A 25,106-nucleotide genomic window follows, 5' to 3' on the forward strand; every position below is an offset into this window, starting at 1 on the left:
GGAAATGAAGGAAGGCTTTGTTTGCACTCTTTTTGTCCTAGCTGTAAGATAGGACAAATCCTCGAAGCTAAGACTGGAAGAGCCAGCCCTGACAGCGTTGGATCTCGAACTGTTTTTATTTTTATTGCGCCGCTTGCGCTGCGAGGCTTGTGTCAACTTCTTCATCAACGGGCGACGCACGCAGGAAGAGTTGTGGGCTGCGACCATCAGAGCGCGACGCGAGGGCCGCTACAGTACTGCTGTCTAACCTCGTTATATCGAAACGGTTTGCAATGAAATAATGGATACAACGAAGGGATAAATATTCCCCTTGTAAGCTCGGCCAACACGGACTATATAACGAAGCAATCGCCGGGCCCCTTCAACTTCGGTTCAGCTGTACTACTACTTTCCTCTTGGTACAAAAGCTACATTTAATAAAGTATGTGTTTTCAATGAATCAATCTGACAGAATAATTTTTGTGATGCAGGTCGTTGGGCAGCTGTTGCAATACTATGAATTAAGAAATATGGAAGAAGCAACAGTGCCTGCATTCGAGCAGTGTTTTTCTGCTGGCATCCACTAATAAACAGAGGTACGTGCTGCAGCTGTGGTTCTCTTGGCTATCATTACAACTTACTCTTGCAGTTCACCGCTGCCTAAAGGTTGCACAGGCAGTAATACTTCAATTTCAGGCACTCAAGCTCCAGTATAATGCATGAAATGCTATTCAAACAGTATAGCTGGAACAGGAAGTGATTTGTTATGCACGCGTAGTTCGCAGCGCAAACTTAACGCAGGCGTCCACGTTAAGTTCGCGTCCACAAAAGATCATGTACAGCTTCCGAAGCTGTACATGATCTTTTGTGGACGCGAACTTAACGTGGACGCCTGCGTTTTATCCCATCGGCACGTGTTACTGTGGTCGTCGGTGCAGGGACATGCTCACCGAAATGGCATTTCAGTGAGCATGTCCCTGCACCGACGACCACAGTAACACGTGCCGATGGAATAAAACGCATTCAATAAAAGAATGCAAAAATAAAATGTGAGAAAAGACTTTTCTACAGCAGGCCGGAGACCGGCAAAGTAACAGCGGCGGCGTTTAGAGTTTACTGTAGGCGTGGCCATGTTCAGGAAAACGCTCTCAGGTGCCATTCGAAGAGTTCTTCACAAACGCATGCGCGGCTCAGCGATAACAGCGTGCACTCCCGTTGCGCATAAAATGCAATAATACATCTTGAACTACGCCCATGCATCTGAACAGGATGGTTTAACTGCGTGCACTGAATACGTTGTTGTTGCTGTTTACGAGATGCAGAAGTCCCCAAAGCAGCAACGGTACATTTTGACTTGTAGGGAGCGACAAACGCCGGCGACGACACCGGTGTCGGAACTGCTTTCAATTCCCGCAGAACAAATTTTGATGCTCAATGAGAAGCTTAATTGCCAAATACCTCGGCAAAATCACGAGTGATCATCGCTGAAAAAAAAGTTTGGTCAAGCTATGGACCCGTCGCGATGGCTCAGTGGTTAGAGCGCTCGGCTACTGATCCGGAGTACCCGGGTTCGAACCCGACCGCGGCGGCTGTGTTTCGATGGAGGCGAAACGCAAAGGCGCCCGTGTACTGTGCGATGTCAGTGCTCGTTAAAGATCCCCAGGTGGTCGAAATTATTTCGGAGCCCTCCACTACGGCACCTCTTTCTTCTCTCAGTCCCTCCTTTATCCCTTCCCTTACGGCGCGGTTCAGGTGTGCGCCGATACGTGAGACAGATACTGCGCCATTTCCTTTCCCAAACAGCCAATTCAATTCAATTCAAACTATGGGCTCACTGAAACTCTGACTCACAGAATCTCGGGCACACACCAACGCATGAATTCAAACTCATTTAGGCTCACAACTCAAGGCTCACCTGGGCTCACTCACTCATATCGACTCACGATTCATCAGGACTCACTCTCTTATTTCGACTCACAACTCATTTGGACTCACTCACTCACTCACGTGCGACTCATCTAGATTCACCGATTTCGACTCATGACTCATTAGGGCTCACTCTCTCGTTTCGACTCAAGGCACACATGGGCTCACTGATGCGATCAAATGGCACGCCCTTGAGCCGTCCGAAATGCGCGACAAGAGACCCTCCCAAAAGAAAAGTTCCGGGTCCCTGTGCATCTCCATCACCCGCGTTATGAATAATAATAATAATAATAATAATAATAATAATAATAATAATAATAATAATAATAATAATAATAATAATAATAATAATTGGTTTTGGGGGAAAGGAAATGGCGTAGTATCTGTCTCATATATCGTTGGATACCTGAACCGCGCCGTAAGAGAAGCGGTTAAGGAGGGAGTGAAAGAAGAAAGGAAGAAAGAGGTCCCGCGTTATGACAGCCCGCGTAACCTAGCAAAGGTAGGGTGTCTAGACCCTAGCAAAGGGTTCATCTTCATGGTGGTTGAAGCCGAAGACTGCGGAGTACAATTGTCAAAATTTCAGTAGAATCCGTGGAGGTAGAAAAAGTATCAGAGTCGAATTATTTAGAAAATTTGCACGTGAAAAATGCGGAAAAGCAAATGAGGAGACCAACGTGCAGCAACAACTAATGTAGCAACCTTTAATATTAGGTCAATACAACCTAGTTAGCGCAATTGCGTGTGCATCACTGCCATGGAGGAAAAAAAAAAAAAAATCTCACGGCAAAGCGTGACGTCACGCATCCATACTTCGGAAGCCATTGCCTTCTCTTCCCCCATGCCTCTCCCGGTCTTTCGCTCTCCCAGTCAGTCCCTAATGCATGGAAGAAATAAGTTTTTTTCCTCCATGCCCTAATGTTTTGGTGCCGGTATGTTTAGTGCGCGCGTCTGCGCAGCCCTCCATGGCGCGAGCGTCTGGAGCAGTCACTTTGCCGCGCTGATCCGCGCATGGCGAGTGCACAGCGGCGATATCACTAGGGCACCCTAATATCACCTCACACTATCACGTGGTGGGATCAGTGGGGGACCAACTATTTCCATTTAATAACAAGGCTTCAAGGTTATCGCCGGACGCTCCCCGAATTTTTCCCTCTATGATCACTGCCTTCTTGCTGCGCTCTTACATTAATACATGTAGTTTCCCAGCCGCTCTTATGATGCGGTTGAAGGCGCCTTACAGCACAGATGTATAATATCTATAAAATGGTTTGTTTGTGACGGCCACCCTACCGTCGACCTCGTTCCGCGCAGTCACGGTCCACGAACGTGGTTCCAAGATTAGCAACGCAAAAGTACTGAACGGTGGCGCCATCTAGCATTGATGCCGCTAAACACCGTGACATGTGGCCAGGCCTTCCGGCGCTAGTGAAGAGCAAAAAGAGCGGCTTTGTTTACAGCGCGGTTGTTCTCGTTGGCAGGCGTAATGCCCATCAAAGCTACGACCTGCTCGTCATTATATGCAAGACAATATTCCACCTCAACGGTTTCTTATACCGATGCTAGAGTGCAACAATCGACGACAGCTGTCGCAGCAAATTTTTGGCGCCAAAACACGGCCAAATTCGAGCCGACAAGTTTGCACGACAGCACGTTTAAAAGCTGAACGATCACCTACACTGACCACCTGCAGCACGTTGTCTCCAGACGCAACTTGGAACACATCTGCCGACTGCAACGAAGCGCGGTGCAGTTGTTCCGGCGGATCAACGAAAGGACACGCGGCATAAAGCTGCTATTGTTCACTTCCGCATTTGGCTCAACGTAAAAGTAAAGACAGTGCTACCACGCCTATCAGCCCATTGTGCGGAATGTAACGACATGGTAATCACTTACTGCCCTCGTCCAAGTGTGGCCGTAGTCCAGCGCTGAAACAGCAAGCATACGGTGCGCTGTTAGGTTTGTATCGAGACTGCAAGCTGTCGTCATAGCGACCAACGAAGGAAACCCTCCCCCAAACTTGTCACTCGTTGTCCAGCTGTTTCCTGTGTTCTCCACGAGAAATCGATCCAAAAGGTTTTCGTCAAATGCCGGCGCGACAGATGGAGCGGGGCATATGAAACGTCACGGGCTAAAAAAACTAAGGCACAGCGGGCGTACCATTTTTCTATGTTTTCCCCCCTAAAATAATGCCCGTTTCAGGGCGCTGTGGGTATCTGAATAAATAAATAAATAAACGTAGTAGCGTAAGTAATGCATCAGTATAATTATACTTGCGTTCGACATCAGCTCGAAGCGATAACTTTTTTCAGTGAAAAAAATCGCACGTAACACTTTTTTTTTTACAAGAGAGCGCGAAAGTAAAGTTTAATGTCAGGAAAGATGCATCTCAGGACAACTGAAATGTCCACGCACACACCGCCTGGAACACCGCTTGTGTAAATTGGATGCATAGCATGCGCAGTCCACGACAAAGAAAATCCGAGAATTGCATTGAGCAGACACTGCCACCCCCCTCGAAAAGCTGCCCGGAGATCCGGTCCTGGAACAATTAACAGTGAAACCTTTCTACTTCACTTTATTAGAACTGACAGTTTACTCAAAATGTGGCGCCGGCCCCACCAACATCAAGTGCACTAAAATGCTTCCCTTCGAAGAAATTTTTGGTTCATTTTGAGTCAGAATTATCGGCTGTAGTAAAGGATTTGACAAATATTCGTCTGGTCAGGCATTGACGCAAAAACGATTCACAGTCATTGACCAAGCCAAAAAATGCAGAAAAACTTTTCAGAAATCGTACGGGTTCCTTGTTCACAGAGAGGCAGACAAGACAAGTAGGTGGCATTTTGTACTCGCACTTGCACCTTGGACTGTACCTTAAATAAATTTGAAAGATTCTTACACTCCGCTGCCATCTATTCACTGCTCATTGTTCCCGCAGCAAAGAAAGGTTTCCAATTTCTCGCCATTGAATAGCAGCCAGCGCTGCCAGTAACTCCAGAGACAAGCAGCATGTGTACCATGCAGGAAGTGCTATACAGCATTTGAATCTTAAGGGGCATGTCAAATAACCACACAAAAAAAAATCACTCTATCAATTTCAGTGAGCAACGTAAAAGAAACCATGCCTGTGTGAGTTATTTAGGGCCAAAAAGAAAGAAAAGAGAAAACTAGAGTGTGTTCATGATAGACGATACAGTTTACAGAAGTCACGTCCGTTCCAGGCACACTACAGAGGAATTTGAGAAATGCACTGACGCTTCCGCAGTAAGCATGACAGTTGTCATCAACATGTTCTCATTACTAATGAGTTTCAAACAGCCAGTGATTATCCCAGCATCACTTGAGAGAACTTGGAAATGCAAGCAAATCAGTTACATGAAGCTTTTAATCTATATCTTAAGCCTGCACATGGTAATAGAAACTGATGTTCTGAACATCAGACCTCAAATACGATATGCCTTTTTGACACAACTGTTATGCATTTCTTAGTAAAGACTCTCCTTTTTAGTTACAAGGTCATGTCAAGTATAACACAACTGTTTCAAAACACATGCACAAGTGATATACCAGCATAAGATTCTAGCGATCTTGCAAAAATGAATGTACAGTGAAAACTTAGCTCAGAAAAGTAATTTGTCGAATGGCTCCCTGGAAACCTGTCACCGGTGGCCGTGATTAATAAAAGACCTAACTAGAGCTTTCCACACACGCCACATGGCAGAACAAACTGATGGACTCTTTAATGAAAAAATCGAACTGTCCACCGAAGGTGACTACTGCAGCACTACTAGTGACTCAGGGCAGTGCCTCATCAAGAGATTGAAGAAACTCGTGCTCTAAAAGTTGTAGTCCCAGTAGTGCCAGTTGTAGTTGGCAATCTTGGGGTCAGTGTGTGCGAAGTACTCTTCGGCGACGGGGTCCATGTGAACATTTGGACCCATTGTATGGTAAATGGGCTCTCCAAAATAGGTCCCCACCACCCAGCCGGGCACATTCTTCATGAGCTCTCGCTCTTCCTCACGGTTCTTCTTTAGCTGCTTGAGATACCTGCCGAGAAAACAGAAGAGGGACAGAACAGTAGTTTGGTGTTATTCGTAGCAAGAGCACACTTGAGCATCTCACTTAGACCATTTGCAACTGTCTCGTGCTCATTGACTTATTTTGCAAAAAAGTGAAATAAAAGGACTTAAACACGGAATGAACGTGATCCAATAATGTGACAATAAGGAAAACTCCATTCAGATTTTCGTTCTTAGTACAAACTGATGGTTTGATACTTTAGGGCTATGTTGATGTTTGCTCAGCAGCAGAATACATATTTCTTGCTGTGAAAACTATGCCTAAAACTAACATTTCCTTCCCACCCCTCAAATAAAACTCATGAGGTTAATGATGAGAAGGCTTTCGTGATCACCACTGTGAATAGTCGTGTGACCTAGCCTCAGAAATCAGCAACCAAAAAGAAAAAAAGCCTTTGAAGTCACTGTAGCTACATTGGGAAGACAACCGCCAGGCAGCAATATCTATATTTAACTTTTTGTCCATTTGTAACTTATAAAAGCTCAGTTTAAGAAACAGTTAGACTCCTTGTCATAAGAAATAAGTAACTAATTTATATGGGTCAACTTCAATTTGCCCTCAGAGTTTCTTGAAAAGACAACAAAAAATGTAGGATTACACCATGTCTGTTACCATTTGGGCTGAACTGTTGACTCCTGACAGGTGAGCAGAGGTGCGTGCGTGTATGTGTAATCCAGTGTAATAGGCATTACCTAAAAGAAGTAACTAAATATGTTACTCGTTACGGTGAAAAAAAAAAGGAACGCGTTACTGCCCTACGTTAGCTACAAAAACATTATGCGTTATTGTTACCGTTACCGAAAAAAAAGTACCGCACGTTACTTTTCCATTACTCCATGGCCATAAATAAATCTTATTTAGTGCTTCTTCGCTGCAAGAATTCACGATAACAATTTTATAAAGCTCATATTTCGCATAAAACTTCTAACACCAACAAAGATTTTACCCGGAATCCTGATTTAACGAGAATATCATGCACAAATGTGCAGAATCTTAGCAATGTTATAGCAGCCTAAAGTTGCCTATAGAGTTACATGTGATGGCTTGTAACTGTGGCACATGGTGTAAAAACACAAAATGACATTTCATCATCAATTCTAATTTCACAAAGCAAACATCGCTGAACTCTCAACAAATTTACAGTAATTCTGAAAAATGTGATGTTCCAAAATGCTCGGCATGCTTGCACTCTTTAGAGTGTTGTGTGTGAGAGTGGTTTGAAAAGGGGAGGTAGCTGAAGGCAAGTGTGTGAATGCGTGTTCGTGCACGTGTTTCGTGCTTTATGGGTATCTGTCTTCATTTTTTTAGTTGGGCACGTGGTCATGGGCAGGTGTTTTCTGACATGCAGCAAGGGTTGTCGAGAGCACCTTTAGATTTTGTTTATTTGCAAGATCACTTTCGGCGCTTTTTTTTTTCTGAAAAAGAGGCGGAGGGGGACAATTGGAATAAAAAGTAACTAGTAACGTGACACCTCATGTTACCAAAAAATGTTAACGTAAGTATGTTACCAGTTACAGTTCCGAAATTGTAACGAGTATGTTACTAAGTTACCAAAAAAAGTAACACGTTACCAGTAACGCCGTTACTTAAAATGCGCTACCGCCAACACTAGTGTAAACTACTGCCTGTGTGATCAACCACCAGCAGCCCTGGAGACTCTTGTGCAAAAGCAAATGCGTGCAGCCCTACATTTACCAGGACCTGACAAGCCAGAATTAATCTGTGATGAAGGAAACAAAATGATGCAATACACTTGGTATCTACACTCCAGTAAAGGCCCTAACTTGGGCTGCCAGCATGAACAAACAAACAAAAGAATAGTAAGAAATCTGTGGTGTCAAAGCCATTGGGCAATACAAGCTGTTTGCATGCGTAGGTATAAGTATGTGGCCACTTCACTGCGATGTGTGAGCAGCAGCCTGGTCGAAAACAAGGCGTGATGTGTATGCGTTATGCAGGTAAATGTCTTCATGTGGTTGTATGAAAGGCTTGCATGGGATTGTACTGCTAATCTGAAAAGTCTGGAAGCAGTAATGTGGCTGACATGAAGTCTGAAAATACTAAGCAGTACTTGCATAATCCCTTCTGCTTCTAATATTTTTGGTGGGCACGTCTCATGCATTAAACCACGTCCCAAACAAAGCGAAAAGTCCATGCCCACGGTCCTGCCAGTGCATGTGAGGGCCGTTCAGAATGCAACTGCCATGCTTTTACACCCGGATTTTCAATCAGAACAATTTCGCATGCCAAGCGATGCCTTGGGATATGCTGACACTTCAAGCAGATGCTCTCAGAGCTTGGATAACACACTCAAATGCAAGGACCATAGACACCTCATTTTAGTTACACATTTTCTTCTCTGTAATGATGCATAACACATTAAAATACATGAATCACCATGTGGTATTCGCCTTCGATCACTAAATAGTTTCTAACTGAATTTATTTTCTCATACTGTCTCTGATTCAATTTCATCAACTGAACAATGGCTGTGATGTGTAAGGAATGTTTACGTCACGGGAGACATGAAAACAAACCTGCAATATAATTGCTGATACGTAGTGTTAATTCACAACAACCCTTAACTCAGCCTGCTTCAAGAGCTGCAATAACAAATGTCATCGTTCACAACAGAAATCGATACAGAATCAATAAAAAATTCAATTATAAATTATTTAGCGGTTGTAGGGGAATACCACGAGATGTTCCATGTACACTAATGCCTAACAAACCATTTAAAAGAAGAAAACATGAAAGAAAAATTTGGTGTATATACTCATTTATGGATTATTGAAAAGGCATTCGGTGGGCCCAGGAGACTATGGACTATGCTGCTCCCCAAGATTTTCACAGCAACACTGCATGGGGAACTTATACTCCACGGTGAATGGGACTGCTATCTCCACATTGGTGGCAACAGCAGTGCTAAGGGGATAAGTGAAACTTCTTCCACAGTTACCTCTTGGACAATGAGACTGCTATTAAGGGAGGGGGACTAGGAGCCCTCACTGAGCCCTCACTTTGTGGCATGGGCAGTATCAAAGATACATATATCTTCAATACTATCTTTCAAAACATTCTGTGTGTTGGTACTAGGCATCCCTTGCTAGGAATGAGAGTATGTATTGACATCGAAAATACATTTTTAGTGTATCATGTATCTTAATGACACTCAATACTAAAATAAAGTGTGCCACAGATTTTGAGGCTGCTGTGAATCAGACGTCACACTTTGAGCCAGTGGCACTCGCTTAGGCAGTAGTGCACTGAAAAAAAAAAAGTGAAGAATCTGGGAGAGATGATCATAATGACATTAGCCCGGTCAGTCATCTTTCTACCTCGGTTCGTTGCTTGGCAGATATACAACATATATGCTGCACTTCTGCACACTTGATGACAAAAGGGAAGAGCAGGCAGGCTCACCATTAAAACAACACACTTTCACCCACATTTCAAGTTGAGTGGCTGTCAACAAAAATGCAAGACTTGCTTTCATGCTCATGACTTAAAGAACATTTGCTTATTTTGTAAATACGATAAAGGTCAAACACTCTTCCACATGTGGGTGAAGGGGGTCATCAGTGCCAGATGCATCAGCTGACACATTCCTTTCGTTTGGAGAAGCAATATTGCAAGCAGTAGTTCTCGAGACGCACTAGTGAAACTTGAGTTCCTTAACTGTCCCTTGAAGGTCCTCAAATTGAAATGGCAATGCATCACTCTAATCTCTTGAGAAAAGGCACCTTCTAAAGCACAATATGGCAATATGCTTGCCTGCTCCTGTACAGACGCTTTATTTCATTTACTTCACTTAAAGAATGACCGCAGAGTGGGACTCATCTGGACTGGCGGTTTGAGGAAATGCTGTTACTTACTACTGTTAAGTAAAAAAAAGTCTAAATAAAAGAGATTATCAAGATATGCTTCGCATATTAAAAACTTTTAGCCCTTTTATTCGTCGCTGTCTTCAAATGTCTATTAAAACATAGTGCTGGGGAAATAACTTTTCGGCTCTCCGAAGTGCATGGAACCTGCACCTTTTAACACAAGGCAGTAACAGTAAAGTACTGCAGTAACAAACGAAGAGCACTGAAAACAGTTCCCAAGTTTATTTGTAGGTGATCAAACGCCCAGAGACCAATCTGCATGAAAAATGTTAGCCTTAAAAAAGGTTTTGCTAGGCTGCTTATAGAAGTGTCGCCAAGGCCTATGTTTTAATGGAACCAGCTGGTCCAACAGTGGAGCTTAAAGAAAACTGTGCAGCCGGATTCGATTAAACCCCTTTCTAATATAGTGTGATGCATACAATAAACTAAAAATTCCACAAACGACGGAGAAATTTATTATTTACCAGATCATATTACTAGCTTTATTATTACTGGTGATTTCAATGGTGTACCGAAGTAACGACAATATAGTATCTGTATCTGAAATCAATTTTGGTTCGGTATCTTGTATTGGTATTGGAAATACAATTTTTAAGGGTATCAGGTATCAGTATCGAAGTTACTTTTTTAAAGTATCGTGCCCAGTCCTGGTCGCCAGCCACCTTACACTTCACTTGCCTTTTAACTCCTCCATTTTTCATCTTCACCTGCTTTTTTTTAAAAATAGTTTTCAACATCACAAAGCAACTCAGGCTATGAGGGACGCCGTGGTGGAGGGCTCTGGATAATTTGACCATCTGGGATTCTTTAACATGTAGTGACATCGCACAGTACATGGGCCTAACATTTCGCCTCCAATGAAATGCCACCACCACGACCAGGATCGAACCTGCGTCTTTTGGGTCAGCAGCCAAGCACCACAACCACTAAGCTACCGCAGCGGCCCTGATCTTCACCTGCATCAAAATGCGTGTGTTACAGCCAGGATTCAATTCCGTGATCTTAGACCCAGTTGCAGAATGCCACACCCACTAGGCAATCGTAAGCCTCAGTCAGTAGCATCACTAAGGTGAACGGCACCCGGTGCTGTGGCTTGGCATGTCACCCCCCCTCCCCCGGTCATACCCTGGTGCACTGCTTCGCTGTGGACCTCGCTCTGTATTATGCAGGAAAAATTTCAGTAAAACCTCACATGCAAAACATGTTTAGTGTAAATAAAGGTGCATAAAGATGTGTGTACTAAAGGGAAAATGCATACACTGAACGACAGGTGCAAGCAAAGCTAAAAGAGAGCGGAGCCCAGCACCACACATGCTGTTCATAACCCACTTTACGAACCTATGTTCGTGTGATGTGCACATGAAATTGTCAGGGAATTTTCGAACCTGCTACATCCACAGTGGTGCGTCGATAGCGGAGCGCTGCGTGTGCCAGCCCAGCGTTGCGCGTGCGAATGGTGTGTGTGAGGCGACGCCGACAAAGAGCGTGGCGAGCACAAGGAGCGGAGAGCTGACGTGTCAGAAAACCGAGGTGTAAATGAAGACAGCGCAGCGGAGATCGTGTCATTCAAGCGTGGAGGTGGCAACCGCCGGACGTTGGGTCCGTGCTGCCGTGAGCCTCCCTTGGATCACCGACTCAAGCCTCCTGCGTTCCTTTCAAGTTCGGAGGTGGCAGCCGATGGCTCAGTCCGTGCTGCCGAAAGGCATTCTTGGATAGCCTGTTTTAAGCCTACGGCATTTCGTGACGCCGTCGACGGGACCTGGCTACGTTTCTCCTGCTGCTGCCAAGTTCTTCGGGCTGTTGTCGGGAGACCACCGGCGTCTTCCTGCAGTCCTCTCTGCTCCTACTACCACCTGGCTCCCTTCCTTCCTTCGACGCAACGCCAGCGACGCGTCGCACTACGTCCACCTGCATCCGCCCTGTCTGCAAGGCATCCCTGCCTCACCTCGGATGCTCAGTACCTGGTGAACTCTTTCCTTTGTTCTGTAGTGTTGTACATGTGTTTTTTTGTTTTCGTTTCATATCGGCTCTTTTTCTTAAAATTATAAATACGGCTTCGTTTTGTTTTGCCTGTTCTCTTTGTTGTTTCGTTCGAACCTGCACGCGATAGTGTGCCCCTTTGGAAAGTCGGGGACGCAATACCAATTCGCGACAATTGGCGTCCGTGGGACAGGACAGAGCCGTGTTAGTTTTCTCTTTCCTTTGTGGGTCCGTAAAATGAAACGATGGCAACACTAAAGGATTTGGTCGAGTTGGGTGAACGCATGGGGTTGAAAGACGTCGAGCTGCGCACATGGGTGGCGGCCGAGCAAGAGAAGGAACTCGCAGCACGTGCAGCTGAACGTGAGGCTCAACGCGAGCATGAAAAGGCATTAGCAGACACTGAAGGGCGTAAAGCACAAGCCGAACAACAGGCTCACCGCGAATATGAAAAGGCGCTAGCAGAAGCTGAAGAGCGTAGATTGCAGCTGCAATTAAGGATCGCAGAAGCTGGTAGGGGTAATCACGAACCTGCACCGGGGCCCTAAGTAGCAGTTAGCCCACACAAATTGATCCCGCCTTTCGACGATCGCAGGAACGACTTGGATGCATACCTCAAACGTTTTGAGCGTATCGCAGAAGGGCACAGCTGGCCCGAGGAAAAATGGGCTATAGCACTCAGCATGCCTTTGACTGGGGAGGCTCTCCCGTGTGTTTGGTCGATTGTCTCCAACAGGTTCAATGGATTACGATAAGGCAAAACTAGCCCTGCTCCAACATTTTCGGTTCATAGTAGAGGGTTATTGCCAAAGGTTTCGTGAAAGTAAGCCGCTTGACAAAGAATCAGGAAAGCAATACGCAGTACGTTTGCTCAGTCTTTTTGATCGATGGATTAAGATGTCGGGTACGGCCACAACATACAATGATTTACATGACTTGGTGGTGGCCGAACAGTTCGTAAGGAACTGTCATAGTCGTCTGGCGATTTTCCTTCGAGAAAGAGAGTGCAAGACGCTGGACAAAATGGCTGAGGCAGCCGATAACTTTCTAGAGGCCCAGTGGCAAAGAAACTTGTCTCTGTTTAAAGAATCGTTCGAAGTGGGCATTTCGGGATAGAAGGATGTACCATCAAGTAGATAGTCAGGAAGGTGTCTCATTTGTAACCGACCTGGACAAAGGCTGCCGACTGTCACCCTAAGCCAAAACAGCTTTATTGCGTTTACTGCCGAAAAACAGGGCATGATGTAAGTTCCTGCTCAAGAAAGCATGAAAACCAGAAGCAATCGTCCTTTTGAGTTCAGCCAGATGTGTTGCGCCTGAAATGGTGTCTATAACAGCAGATAGGCTTGAACCAGCTGAGGATAAGGTTGTGGTCGGACTTGTTCCGAAAAAAGCCTGCAGACGCCCAACACATGCCTGTCCTAGAGGGAGAGCTCAGAGGCCTACCTGTACGTGTTTTGCGGGACACTGGGAGCAATACAGTGGTAGTGTGAAGGGCCCTAGTTCCTGACTCAGCTCTCACCGGCTCGAGATCTACGTTGTTCCTTGTTGATGGCAGTAGTCTGGAAGTTCCTGAGGCGGAAGTATATATCACTTCCCCTTATTTCACGGGCACGGCCCTGGTGAAATGCATGGAGACACCTTTGTACGATGTCATAATTCGAAATATACCGGAGACCCGCGAGCAGTCAAATCCAGATATTAATTAAAAGAAATCAGAGGGCAGGGCTAAATAATGTCCTGGCATAGTCAAAGACGAGGTTGCCAGTGAAAATGGTGAGGGTGAGGGCCCAAAAGTGGTGTTGGCTGGAAAGGAAGTTTCTGGACAAAGGAGGGAAAATACTGCTTTAAGCGTTGGTCCCAAGAGGTTCAACCAAGGAAATGCTAGAAAAACAGCAAAGAGAAGACGAGTCATTGAAGTGAAAGTAGGAAAGGTGTTCTATGGAAGGCACGGCACTTCACACTCGTATTCTGTCGAAACGGGTTTGCTGTACCGCGTCTATCATCACGCCTCTGGTAGAGAGGCTCGGCAGGTAGTACTTCCAAAGTTTTGCAGATAACAGGTGTTAAGCCTTGCCCACAATAGCCAGCTGGCGGGGCATCAAGGCATTAAGATGACTACAGATCGAGTTCTAGAAGAATTCTACTGGCCAGGAGTGCAGGAGGAGATTAAAGGGTATGTCAGATCGTGCGACACCTGCCAAAGGACGTGCCCGAAAGGCAAAGTAGGGAAACCTTCTTTGGGACGCATGCCTCTTATAGACACCCCCTTTGATTGAGTCGCTGTTGATATGATCGGTCCGCTGTCGCCCACATCCGTGAAACCGAATAGATATATTCTCACTCTCGTCGATTTTGCCATGCGGTATCCCGACGCCGCGGCTCTGCCAAAGATAGATTCAGCGACCGTGGCAGAAGGTTTGGTGGAGATGCTTTCGCGAATAGGTTTTCAGAGAGAGATCCTCTGTGACCAGTGCTCCTGTTTCACTTCCGAAACGATGAGAGAGCTCGATGATCTCTTGGCGATGAATCTCAGCATGACCCCTTACCGTCCAATGTGCAATGGGATGGTGAAGAAATGTAACAGCACGCTCAAGCAGATGCTGTGGAAGCTCAGTCAGGAGCAGCCCAAAGCATAGGATCATTATATCGCTTCGCTTCTGTTCGCATACAGAAAGGTGTCGCAGGCGAGTTTGTGGTTTTCTCCATTTGAGTTGATATTTGGACGACATGTGCGAGGACAGCTCGCAGTTCTCGGAGAGCTTTGGACAAGGGAAGAGCTGGGAGAAGACACGAAGACGACATATGATTCCGTTTTCGATCTAAGAGAATGTCTCGAGCAAACTGTGAGAGCGGCACATCAAAATTTGTTGTGTGCCCAACAGTCTCAGAAGAGATATTATGACAGGAACAGCAAGAAGTGGCATTTAAGGGTTGGAGATTGTGCCCTCATTCTTTTGCCGAGTAGCCACAATACTCTTGATGCACTGGAAAGGTCCATTTGTGGTTTCTGGCAAAAAGAACGACATGGATTATTGGATCGACTTGGGCCACACTAAGAAGCTATTCCACATCAATATGCTCAAACGGTACGACGAGCGTGCAGCCTAAGAGACCGTGCAGGCGTCATCTTTTGTCGTACTCAAAGGTGACAGGCTCGGAAAACGTAGGCGTTGATTGCACGAGTCGTTTATAAATTGCCGGAGGGGGATACCCAATGTATAGTGGTACTAGTTGATTGCACGAGTCGTTTATAAATTGCCGGAGGGGGATACCCAATGTATAGTGCTACTATCCGGTGTTTGCAATGGTTACCTGTGCAAATGCAGTGTGGTAGTGTTTGTGGGTTGTTTTTCTTCTTCTTTCGTTCTCCGGTTATGGGTTTTTCAGTGTGTACATATTCACCTTCATGGTACAGGCATGTTTAAAGTTTGTGTCCGATATGTTGTACTGTTTTTATTGTCCCTTTTGCCAGAAGTATGATGTTTGACCCCATGTTCCCTCTGTGTACGTTTCCATGTGTTCTACGGCATTTCGTGACGCCGTCGACGGGGCCTGGCTACGTTTCTCCTGCTGCTGCCAAGTTCTTCGGGCTGTTGTCGGGAGACCAACGGCGTCTTCCGCCGCTTCCTTCAACGCAATGCCAGCGACGCGTCGCACTACATCAACCTGCATCCGCACTGTCTGCAAGGCAACCTTGCCTCACCTGGGACGCTCAGCACCTGGTGAACTCTTTCCTTTATTCTGTAGTGTTGCAGGCGTGTTGAGTGTTTTTCTTGTTTTTGTTTCATATCGGCTTTTTTTCTTTAAATAATAAACACGGCTTTGTTTTGTTTTGTCTGTTCTCTTTGTTGTTTCGTTCGAACCTGCACGCGATAGCGTTCCCCTTCGGAAAGTGGGGACGCGTTACCAATTCGCGACAGTTTGCTAAGCAACTCTGCGGCGGGCAAAATCACCTTCCCAGTTTGAAACTGGAAGCAAATCAGCTAACAAAAGCAACAAACTGAGTTGTGGGGCGGATGGACAACGTCGACGGATCGAGTGGAGCAATTTAATTGGTCCTGTCAGCCGAAAGACTGAGCACACTGTTGTTAAGAGTCTGCCACCACACCAAAATGGACACTACATGATGACGAGCGTGCCCAGTGCAGCCCGGAGTGAAGTGGACTTCCTGATGCCGGCATTCGTAAACCAGCTTCTGATATGTTTGTGACATGTTGGAGTGGCGGGCACAGGCAATTTGGTGCGCACGATCGGCTTGTGCGATGGTGCCTTGTGTCCAAGGAAAACATGGGTGCCTGCTGAATGAAAGATCAAATGTCAAAAAGCCGATAGTGTTGTGCTGCGAAGAACGCTAGGTGAACTTACCATTAGGCACAGTGATGTCCTAATCACTGTGGCCTGCTGAGACTTACATAAAGAGCATATCAGTCAGTGTGCAGTTGAGGCGCACAATAAGGCGACTAGTCTGGGCATCATAGGCTGCGGTGTTTTTGCAGTTAGAATGCGAGCAGAGGATTTCATCAATGACTTGACATAAGGTAGTGTCCTTGGGTGAGTAATTGTCGAGAAGCGCAACGGTGAAGGGTAATGTCTAGCTGATGAAAGTCTGCAAACTCGATAGCAAAGCGTGCAGGTAACATACGCATTATAGCATATTTGGTCACATAATCAATGGCAACAGCAATCTACTTTCTGAGTGGGAGATCCGGAAAGCAGTTTGAGAGCAATGGGAAAAAAGTTGTGAGGAATGTGAATATGCTGAAGGGCAGCAGCAGGCAATGTAGGTGACTTTTTCCTGCGCTGTCAGAGGCCACAGGAGGCGACATAGTGGCGTTCAGTGAAGAAGAAATCAGATCAAATAAATCAGCAGTGCACCCGGCCATGCGAGACACGTCAAGATGGCCAACAGAGGGCACCACACGCAGCAGATCAGGTTCGTCAGAGTGGACACTGCGCTGGCAGAGTGTGCCATTGCAGAGAACAAATAGTTGTAGGAAGGCATCAAGTTTGCACAGTCTCACTGTTCGTCAGCAATGTTCAGCGATGTTGAGTCGGAAGGCGAAGAGGCAAGGCCGAACGTCGGTCTCACTCAAGCAACGCAGGATGACAGGAATAGCAGTTTGCGTCGTGGTGCAGATGGCTGGACTTGTATGTGACAGGTGAACAAATACTCTTGCACGCACAAAGCCCAGCGACTGAGCTGACTGCAGGATCTTTTAGTGAAGAATGCAAGCAAGCATTGAGCATGGTCAGTGGTTTTGTGTGTGAAATGCCTACAGGAAAGGTAAAGACAGAATTCGACAAAAGCTCACACAAGCGCCAAAAACTCGTGTTTAATTGTGAAGAAGGTCATTCTGTTCAGCGGCACAGAGAAGGTGGATGGCATGAAGAATGACGTGTCCTAAGCTCTGCTACCAGAGCACTGAAATGATACCATGTCCGCTGGCATCAATACGAAGTCGAGTAGAAGCTGGTGCGCGAAACTCTGCTAAAACAAGTTGCATGGTCACCAAAGTGAAGAGCGATGAAAGGATAAAAAAGCAAAAAAGAACAACTCTCATGAGGATTTTGATAGTGGAAGGGCTATGTCTGCGAAATGGTGTCAAAACAGCTGCAATACAAAAAAAAAAAAAGCTCGACAAAAGTTCGATATCCTTCAATGGCTGGAGAACAGAAATGTCCTGGATGGCACAGATTTTACCAGGTCAGGTCATACTCCAAAGGCGTTGACCAGATCGCTGGGAATGGTTGTGACGGCAGCCAAACTGGCACTTTGCAGAGTAGAGCATGACCTCCTCTTTAAAAAAAAGAGCAATAGTAGTATCACATTGTTCAAGATACGCAGACAGCTTAAGCAGGAAGACCACGTCACCAACACAGCACATAAAAGTGCTAGACTTTAAGCTCTGAAGAGGTTGCAGCATTACATAGTAGAAATAGCATGCCTTAAACTGATGGAGACGATAAGATGTAATGAATGCCATCTTTTAGTGTTCCATGTCATCCACTCCGATCTGCCAATAACCGGAACAGATATCGAGAGATAAAGTCTCACATATAGTGGTGAGAGTATTTATAGATTTGTCCCTGCAAGGAGCTGGAAAACAAGTGCTTGACATTTTTTTCTCACGAAGTAGCAGATACTGAGAACGCTTTGTGACATAGATAAATGCCTGGGCTGGTAATAGTAAGTGTAATGGTATGTGATATTTAACGTCCTGGAGTGACACAGTCAGTATGGGGGACACCGTAGTGGACTACTCCAGATTAATTTAGACCACCTGGAGTTCTTTACGTGCACTGCCATCGCACAGCAGACGTCCGTTTTGTAGCGAAAGCTACATTGGCCACGAACTCGCAGTTTTGCTTTGCTCGCATTCCGACCATGGTCACACTGCACCACGCGACTGATCACGTGACCAACTGCATGACGAACCACGTGACAACAACTAGCCAGACAATCAGACTAACCTGGACTTGCAATCAAGATTAACCAAGGCTAACCAAGCTATGCCTTAGCTTTCGCTATGTATATCCTGGCATACCCGAGCTAAGCCACTGTCAATTTTTTGCTTTTCACATACATCGAAATGCGGCTGCGCAGACCTGGCATCGATTCTATAAGCTGACAGACCCAATGAATTGGGATGAAATACAAACATTCTGAGAGCATACAAAATGCGTGTACTGGTATGTGTAGCAATGTCCTCCTTTCAAATCGTGTGAGAATGAAAGACGCGCGAGTTTTCACTGCCACCTGCAACATTTGAAACATGAATGCTCGAAGGACAAGCACGGCATAACAACCCTGACCGAAGCTTGGTGCGGGGGTGTGGAGAGAACCTCTATTTTAAATGTCATATTTAAATGGCAGCGTTGGGGTCCGCTATTTACTTGGGGCCCCCAAGCATTCGGTTCCCATATCCTAAAGCTCTATCAAATACCATGATTTTGGTGATTTCATTGCACGTTGAGGCATCACATGCATCATATTCTGCATACAAAAAATAAAAACCACATGCTTGATCTGCGTTGCAGGGCTCTTTACAACAGCGTCAATGATTGCGTCATCATCACGGTGTCATTGCCCAAAGCTTTTTGTCTTGATATGTTAGCCAGCGAGATGGGACTAGGGAGTGAGCTATGTGAAGTTACTTGCCACCCAAGTAAGCCTTAGTGGGAGATCACACAGGTTGAGGGTTACTGCTGTTTACCAGGAAGGGCAGTGTGACGTCAATGAGTCTTTGTTTCACTTCGGAGCATAGAGAAAGTAAAAAAGATCCCCATTAAATATGGTTCCCATTTTGGACAAAATCGAAACTTCCTTTGGTTCCCTTCAGTTGCAGTAACTCAAAAGCAAAAATACTGGTTTGGGGCAAACCCACTGTAGGTGTATCTTCCCTAGGTGCCTTGGTAGGAGAGGTAGACTACCATGAGAATTTATTATAGCAACTCGGACAGATTGGATGGCGCAGTAATGCTCTTCACAACTGTCATCAAATGACTGGCTCCAAAGTGGCCATGTTTGTCAAGCTGAAGTCACGACACTTCAGCTTCAGACTTCATCAGTCTCGCTAGTTCGTGAGCGTGCAGTTGGAACAAAGAGTGGCTCTGTTGCATCCCTGAAAACAAGTTTTCGCAGTCGTTATAGCGGTTTTTCTTATTTCCAAGTGCTGCATTAATTTTGCAATGGTAGTCTGTCCTTTGCACTGATACTAATTTCATTGTACAACCTTTATAAAAAATATACAACCAAGGGGTTTGCTTGTGAGCTGTGTTGTAGAGCTGTCTAGCATCTCTGGAAGTCCTCAGAATTGCAAGGTCACGTGAGGACGAGAGTTCCTCTCACCTTCCAGAGTTTTAGAGCACTGACAATGCAAAATGGGCCTTGCTGCATAGCCCAGAAGCAAATTCAGTAGATTATATGCTTTTGACAAAGAGTTGTGCCTATTACAGCTTTCACTTCTCCAATCCTTCCCGCTGTGATCATTAACTTTTGTTTCCACTGCCTTCAACAATCTTTTTCCAGTCCTACTGCCTTCTCTTTTTATTCCTTTGCTGATTTGCACCTAAAACGGATTTATGCTGTTGTCAACAAAAAGCATAAAAAAATTAGTGTCTGTGGCACCTCCTTCTAAATATTAGCAATAACGAGATGTCAGTAAAAACTGATTCTGATTCCAACATCATTTGACTCTGACCCTAATGCAGTGATGTAAAAGGACTGTAGGAACAAATCACATAGTTATGTGAGTAGACAGAAGAATCTCTGAGCAAAGAAGCGCAGCAAACGTGCAGCACTCCACGACGCAATGGAATTTGGTTCTTATCTCGCATGTGCATTTCTTTAGAACATGAAATGGTCAGTAAGCAGTACACTATCAACATAAAGATAAGTGATCTGTGGCATTTGGAATAAAGCTGTGCAGTATACTATGAGGTTTACCCTAAAAGGGCCACTGAGGAGAAATTGAAGTTGGCTTGTATCGATAGCATACCAGCTCCTGTTCACAAAAACGCCGCTCTTACTGAAAAAAAAAGCTCTTGTAGGGTAGAAAATAGCAAGACCCAAAATACACGTATCGCTGCCACAGGCCAATCTCGCAAGTACAAGCGCCGTGACGTCATAGGACAAGAAACACCACCTTGGAGGAATTTTTCTTCCTACATGGAACCGCGAATCTCTGAGGCTGACAAAGGAAGGTTGCGCGGTTCAATATTGAAGTAAGTTTTGTTTTAAAACTGATAGTGCACTTTTATCACACAAGGAAGGCAGGCAAAAGACAACCTGAATGTTGGAAGCAAAGATAACCGATGCTTGGCGGCGCCACAGGCGGCCAGGAGAGTTTCGATCAGTTATGGCGCTTCGCGTCTATGAGCTTTGCGTGACCCGTGGTTTTGTTTTTGACGTGCCTCGATATACAAGCGCCGAACAGCAGAGGAACTCCAAGTGCCGCTTCAAGTGCTAGTTAACCTTTGAAGGAGCCTGTTAAGGCTGGTCAGATGATCGCCACGGTTGATGAAAAACTATGATGGCACGATGGTCGGTGACTGTACAAGGCAGTTCGCTGTATAAAGAGCACTTGTGTCTTCGCATAAAGAGCACTTGTGTCTTCGCATAAAGAGCACTTGTGTCTTCGCACGCTCGCCCGGCGAAACATTAACGGCTGCGCCAGTCAACTTCAAACTACTTAACGGAAATCGTTTATTAGGGACGGGAGACAAGGTACAAGGCAGTTAAGAAAAATTGCTGATGGCCTAGCTCTGTTAGGCCAGGATATACGTAGCGAAAGCGCGGAGATTTCTGCATCGGAAGAGTGCATTCACTAGATGCGCCTTTATTGATAGTTATACCATGAGCTGTCGTGGCGCAGTGGTAGCGTCTCCGCCTCAAACGCCAAAAGCCATGGTTCGATTTCGAGCCTTGGCACAGGTTTTTTTTTTTATTCAGTGAGTGGGGGCGGGATTTCAGTGGCTCCCATAGATGCTGCCACCGAATATGTTGGTTAGCGCTTAAGCGCAGGCTCTGTTAAGGCGCGTTTATGCTCCGGCGTAACACGCGCGCGCACGCTGCACGGCGACATCACGTCAATCAAACCGAGACCCTCTATACTCAAACTGCACTTGACCGCCGACGCGTTTGGCGGCTTCGGCGCACTCTGACCCCACTGGCGGAGACTTGGAGCATGTCTCTATTTCGCGCCGAGTGCGCCAGCCGCCGCCGGCCCGGCCAGACTGATTCGGCTCCGCGGCGAGGTGCGTGTTGTGACGTAATTCAATAGCGGAGCTCTTCTTTTCGAGCTCTCGGCTAATTTAATCCATTCACAGTACACATCTGAAGGTACATGCAAGTGGGCGAGAGAGCCCGATCAAGTGGACGCCCGCAGGAACTAGCGGAAGCCGTTGAAGCGTCGTGCGTCGGCTTTAGTTTCAAGCGGCCAACTTTAAATGCGACCGTTGTTGAGCACACATCCGTTTTTTGTGACAAAAAAATAAATAAATAACTTGGCCGTTGCAACCGTGGGAGACCTCGACGCCGCCTGCTGCACCGTGCAACCGCGCCGTTCAAGGAATCACAATCTGTTAGCCCCAAAGCCCCGGCCAGCCTTCTACTTTGTCCTGGCTCCTCGCGACCCCCCGCACTGGGGTTATGATATTTAGTTTGCAACGGCTGCTCACGGCGGAAGGGGAAAACGACCCGCCGGCGCCTAACCTAACCGTGCTCCCTCAAAAGCATCGCATGCTCTGTGGGGCTGAGGTCGCAGAAATGCAGTCCGGAGTTTTTGCAAGAACTACGGCGTCGGGTTCGGGAACGGGATCCATCGTAACGCTGGCAAGACGCCGGTGCAAACGTAAATGAAGCAACGGTACCAACCCCCGATAGATGCCTTCAACGTACGGCGGCGGTAGCCTTCATTTCGGCAGCTACTAGACCGCACTACTAGCCACCAAAAATCACGGAGTCTGCGTTTACGTCATGTTTCACGTAACTCCGTCCTATGACGCCATAAGAGATTTCCGTGACGTCTTAAGATTTCTCGAGTTTGAATCGGAGCGGCGGGAAAAGCTTTTTCAACTTCGAATCCAAATTTCTTTGCAATAAATGCATCTTTCGCTCCCGGACAAGCGGCAACAAAGACATGAAATGCTGAACCATCAGATTTCGCTAACAAAAAAAATTTGATAGAGTTCTCCTCAGTGTCCCTTTAAAGGAACACTGAGGACAATTCCATCGAGATTTTGTTGTTTGTAAAATCCTGATAGCTGGGCTTATCATGACTGCGGTATGCTTCTGTGGCACCAAAAGATGCTTCCATCACTCTGAGAAGGTTGGTGTTAATGTTGTAACACTTTTTCCCGCCACTCTGATTCAAGCTCTTGACGAAGGTGATGACACTGAGCGTCGCGGGTTTACTTCGTTTAATTTTGCACATTTAGTTTTTGTTTTTCTTGCACGACAAAATTGGATTAAAAGGGTGTTCAAATGAGCTAGCTGGTTCCCACTTCATGGTGGATGAAGGAAAAAGGCTAGAAGGACATTGAAAGCAACGAGCAAACAGATGTGGATGTAACTTCATTATAACCTTTCTGCCGCAACCACTGTGAAAAGAACACACAGGCAGTAGTGATCCAAAAGATACACGTTTTCTGTTTCATTTGGCATAAAATCTCCCTTGACATCCCCCTAGTAAATTTGTGGAAGCATGTGGTGGCAGCAACATATCTTTAATTATTTGTTTTTCTCAAGCATGTAACGGATCTGTTTTCTGGAAAGTAGACTCTGTTGTTTGGAAGCGGTAATCCACCAATCTAAGCCTCACTGTGCCTCGAAGGGACCTTGACCGAGCTTGGACATTTCAAATACGAGAATGCAGTAACCAGATTGGGCAGTTATGACTGTCGCTGCAAGACATTAGAGCTAAGTGCAGCTCAAAAAGTGGCGAAATTTCAAACAAAAGTCCGCTCGTTTCCTCTCTTGACAAAGTCAACTTCCTTCTCCACGCCACTGACATTCAATGTGTGCCTATGACAGATAGGTTCTAAAAACTTCAGAAATCATGTATCCTGACCTTGAGGGACAGGGTGGACTTAGCAGAGATTGATACGTTTCCAGTAATGTCTCATTGTCTGCTTCAGTGACGCGTCATTGTCTGATATTGCGGCAGCTGTTGCCATATGCACGCACACACGCACTTCTACAGGCTAAGAAAAAGCTTTTTACATTTTTTTTTGTCCTGGTCTTGCGTGTTTCCATGCAGTCTCTATGCCATGCCATTTGTTTATTGCTCACTGCAAGTATTTCTTTCTATTTTAGTAGGCTCACAGGTAAATCATATCCGCAAAAAGTGAGGCGAAAGCTCCCTTTTGAGACCACTGCTGATTCGCTGTCGTCCTTCCCTGAACTGCAGTTTTAATAAAAGTTTTATGCACAGCTGAATGTGCCATAATGTGCTGTCTCGAGATGATGGGTGCAGACCAGCTGGTGTCACAACATCTAGCCGTTGAAACTCCTTCAGAGCAGATAGCAGTAGCACACTACTCTAGTTTCTCAGGCTGTGTTGCATTGCTTTTTGTCACCTGTTCAGCATGTGGAAGAACTGTTGAAGCTCCGTTTCATTATCAGTTGCACACCCAGGCAAAAGCTGTACTAAGGCTCGGCACGAATTGCCAATGAATGTTGCCTTGCACCATTTCTGGCTTAAATGCACTGGCCTTTTAAACATAATGCTGCTGCTGCTGCTGCTGTGTCTGAGTGGCATGTTGCTGTGCGGGTCCTTTTTCCGCAGCCTCTCCACTTGTGCCCGCACAGTGTGGCACATTGGAATGCACAGGACGATTGTAAAAAGTTTCACGATGATGGTGAACCCGTTTGTCCCCAACTTAAACAAAGTGCACGGAAGTGCTGCTGTAAATATGTGAGGTTGCAATAGCATAAACAAAGAAATACCTCACAAGGTGGGGCTAACAGACAAAGCCATCTCACATACCTTGTGACCTCCCTCCTAAAACTGGAGGAGCAAGGGGTGTTTTGCATGTGGCAGCTAACCCTCAGTGGTTGAGAGAAAGATCATAGCACAGAAAAGCATGCAAAAATCATTTGACTGAAATGGCTGGGACTCCACTGGTAATGAAAATGCTCATAAAATTTTTGCGGCCACATGTTCCAGGGACAGTGTCTAAGGACTGGTAGGGTACAACAAATTTTCGAAGAAATAGTGGTCAGGGGCCTTTCAAAATGTCCACTGTGATAGTGATTTTTGTAGCCCTAATACCTGTGCATCAAGGCCTGCCAGTGGGGCACACTTAAATTTTCTTGGGTGTGGAAGCGCCCCACTAGTGAGCCGCTGGCAGAACTAGCTTCTTTGAGCTACCAACAGATGGCAATAGCGACCTAGTATATGTGCTTTTCGCAGGCTCTATGAAACTTACTGAGCAAGCCCACGGTAGCACAGCTTGCATATGTGACGTGATCTATCAGTGAAGCACGACGCAATGAACGTATTAAAAAAAACCACCCCAAATTCATTCCGAATGCCATGGGGGTTCTTTAAGATGCACTAAAACCTAAGACCAAGCACTTTTGCATTTCACTTCCATCAAAATGAAACCATGGCGGCTGCCATGTTAATAAAGTTATCATAGCCACTGAGTAAGAACAGCGGGCACTCGATGACAGTGCTTGTTCAATCAAGCAGCTGCTCAAGACTGTTTCACAATTTAATGCATAAACTACAGTCTGCTCATTAA

The 25,106-nt window shown here is 45.8% G+C and overlaps 1 protein-coding gene across 1 annotated transcript in view; it reads right to left on the reverse strand.

Annotated features, from left to right (window-relative positions):
• Positions 1-4,466: 4,466 nt before the first annotated feature.
• Positions 4,467-25,106, reverse strand: part of ND-B16.6 (NADH dehydrogenase (ubiquinone) B16.6 subunit) — a 28,206-nt gene continuing 7,566 nt past the window's right edge. The window contains exon 4 of the mRNA XM_077654679.1: positions 4,467-5,955. Within this exon, the coding sequence (XP_077510805.1) occupies positions 5,745-5,955 (211 nt within the window). The 3' untranslated portion in view covers positions 4,467-5,744. The remainder of the gene's footprint in view (positions 5,956-25,106) is intronic.

Source organism: Amblyomma americanum, chromosome 2 (assembly GCF_052857255.1).
Source record: "Amblyomma americanum isolate KBUSLIRL-KWMA chromosome 2, ASM5285725v1, whole genome shotgun sequence".
In the NCBI taxonomy this organism is placed as follows: domain Eukaryota; kingdom Metazoa; phylum Arthropoda; class Arachnida; order Ixodida; family Ixodidae; genus Amblyomma; species Amblyomma americanum.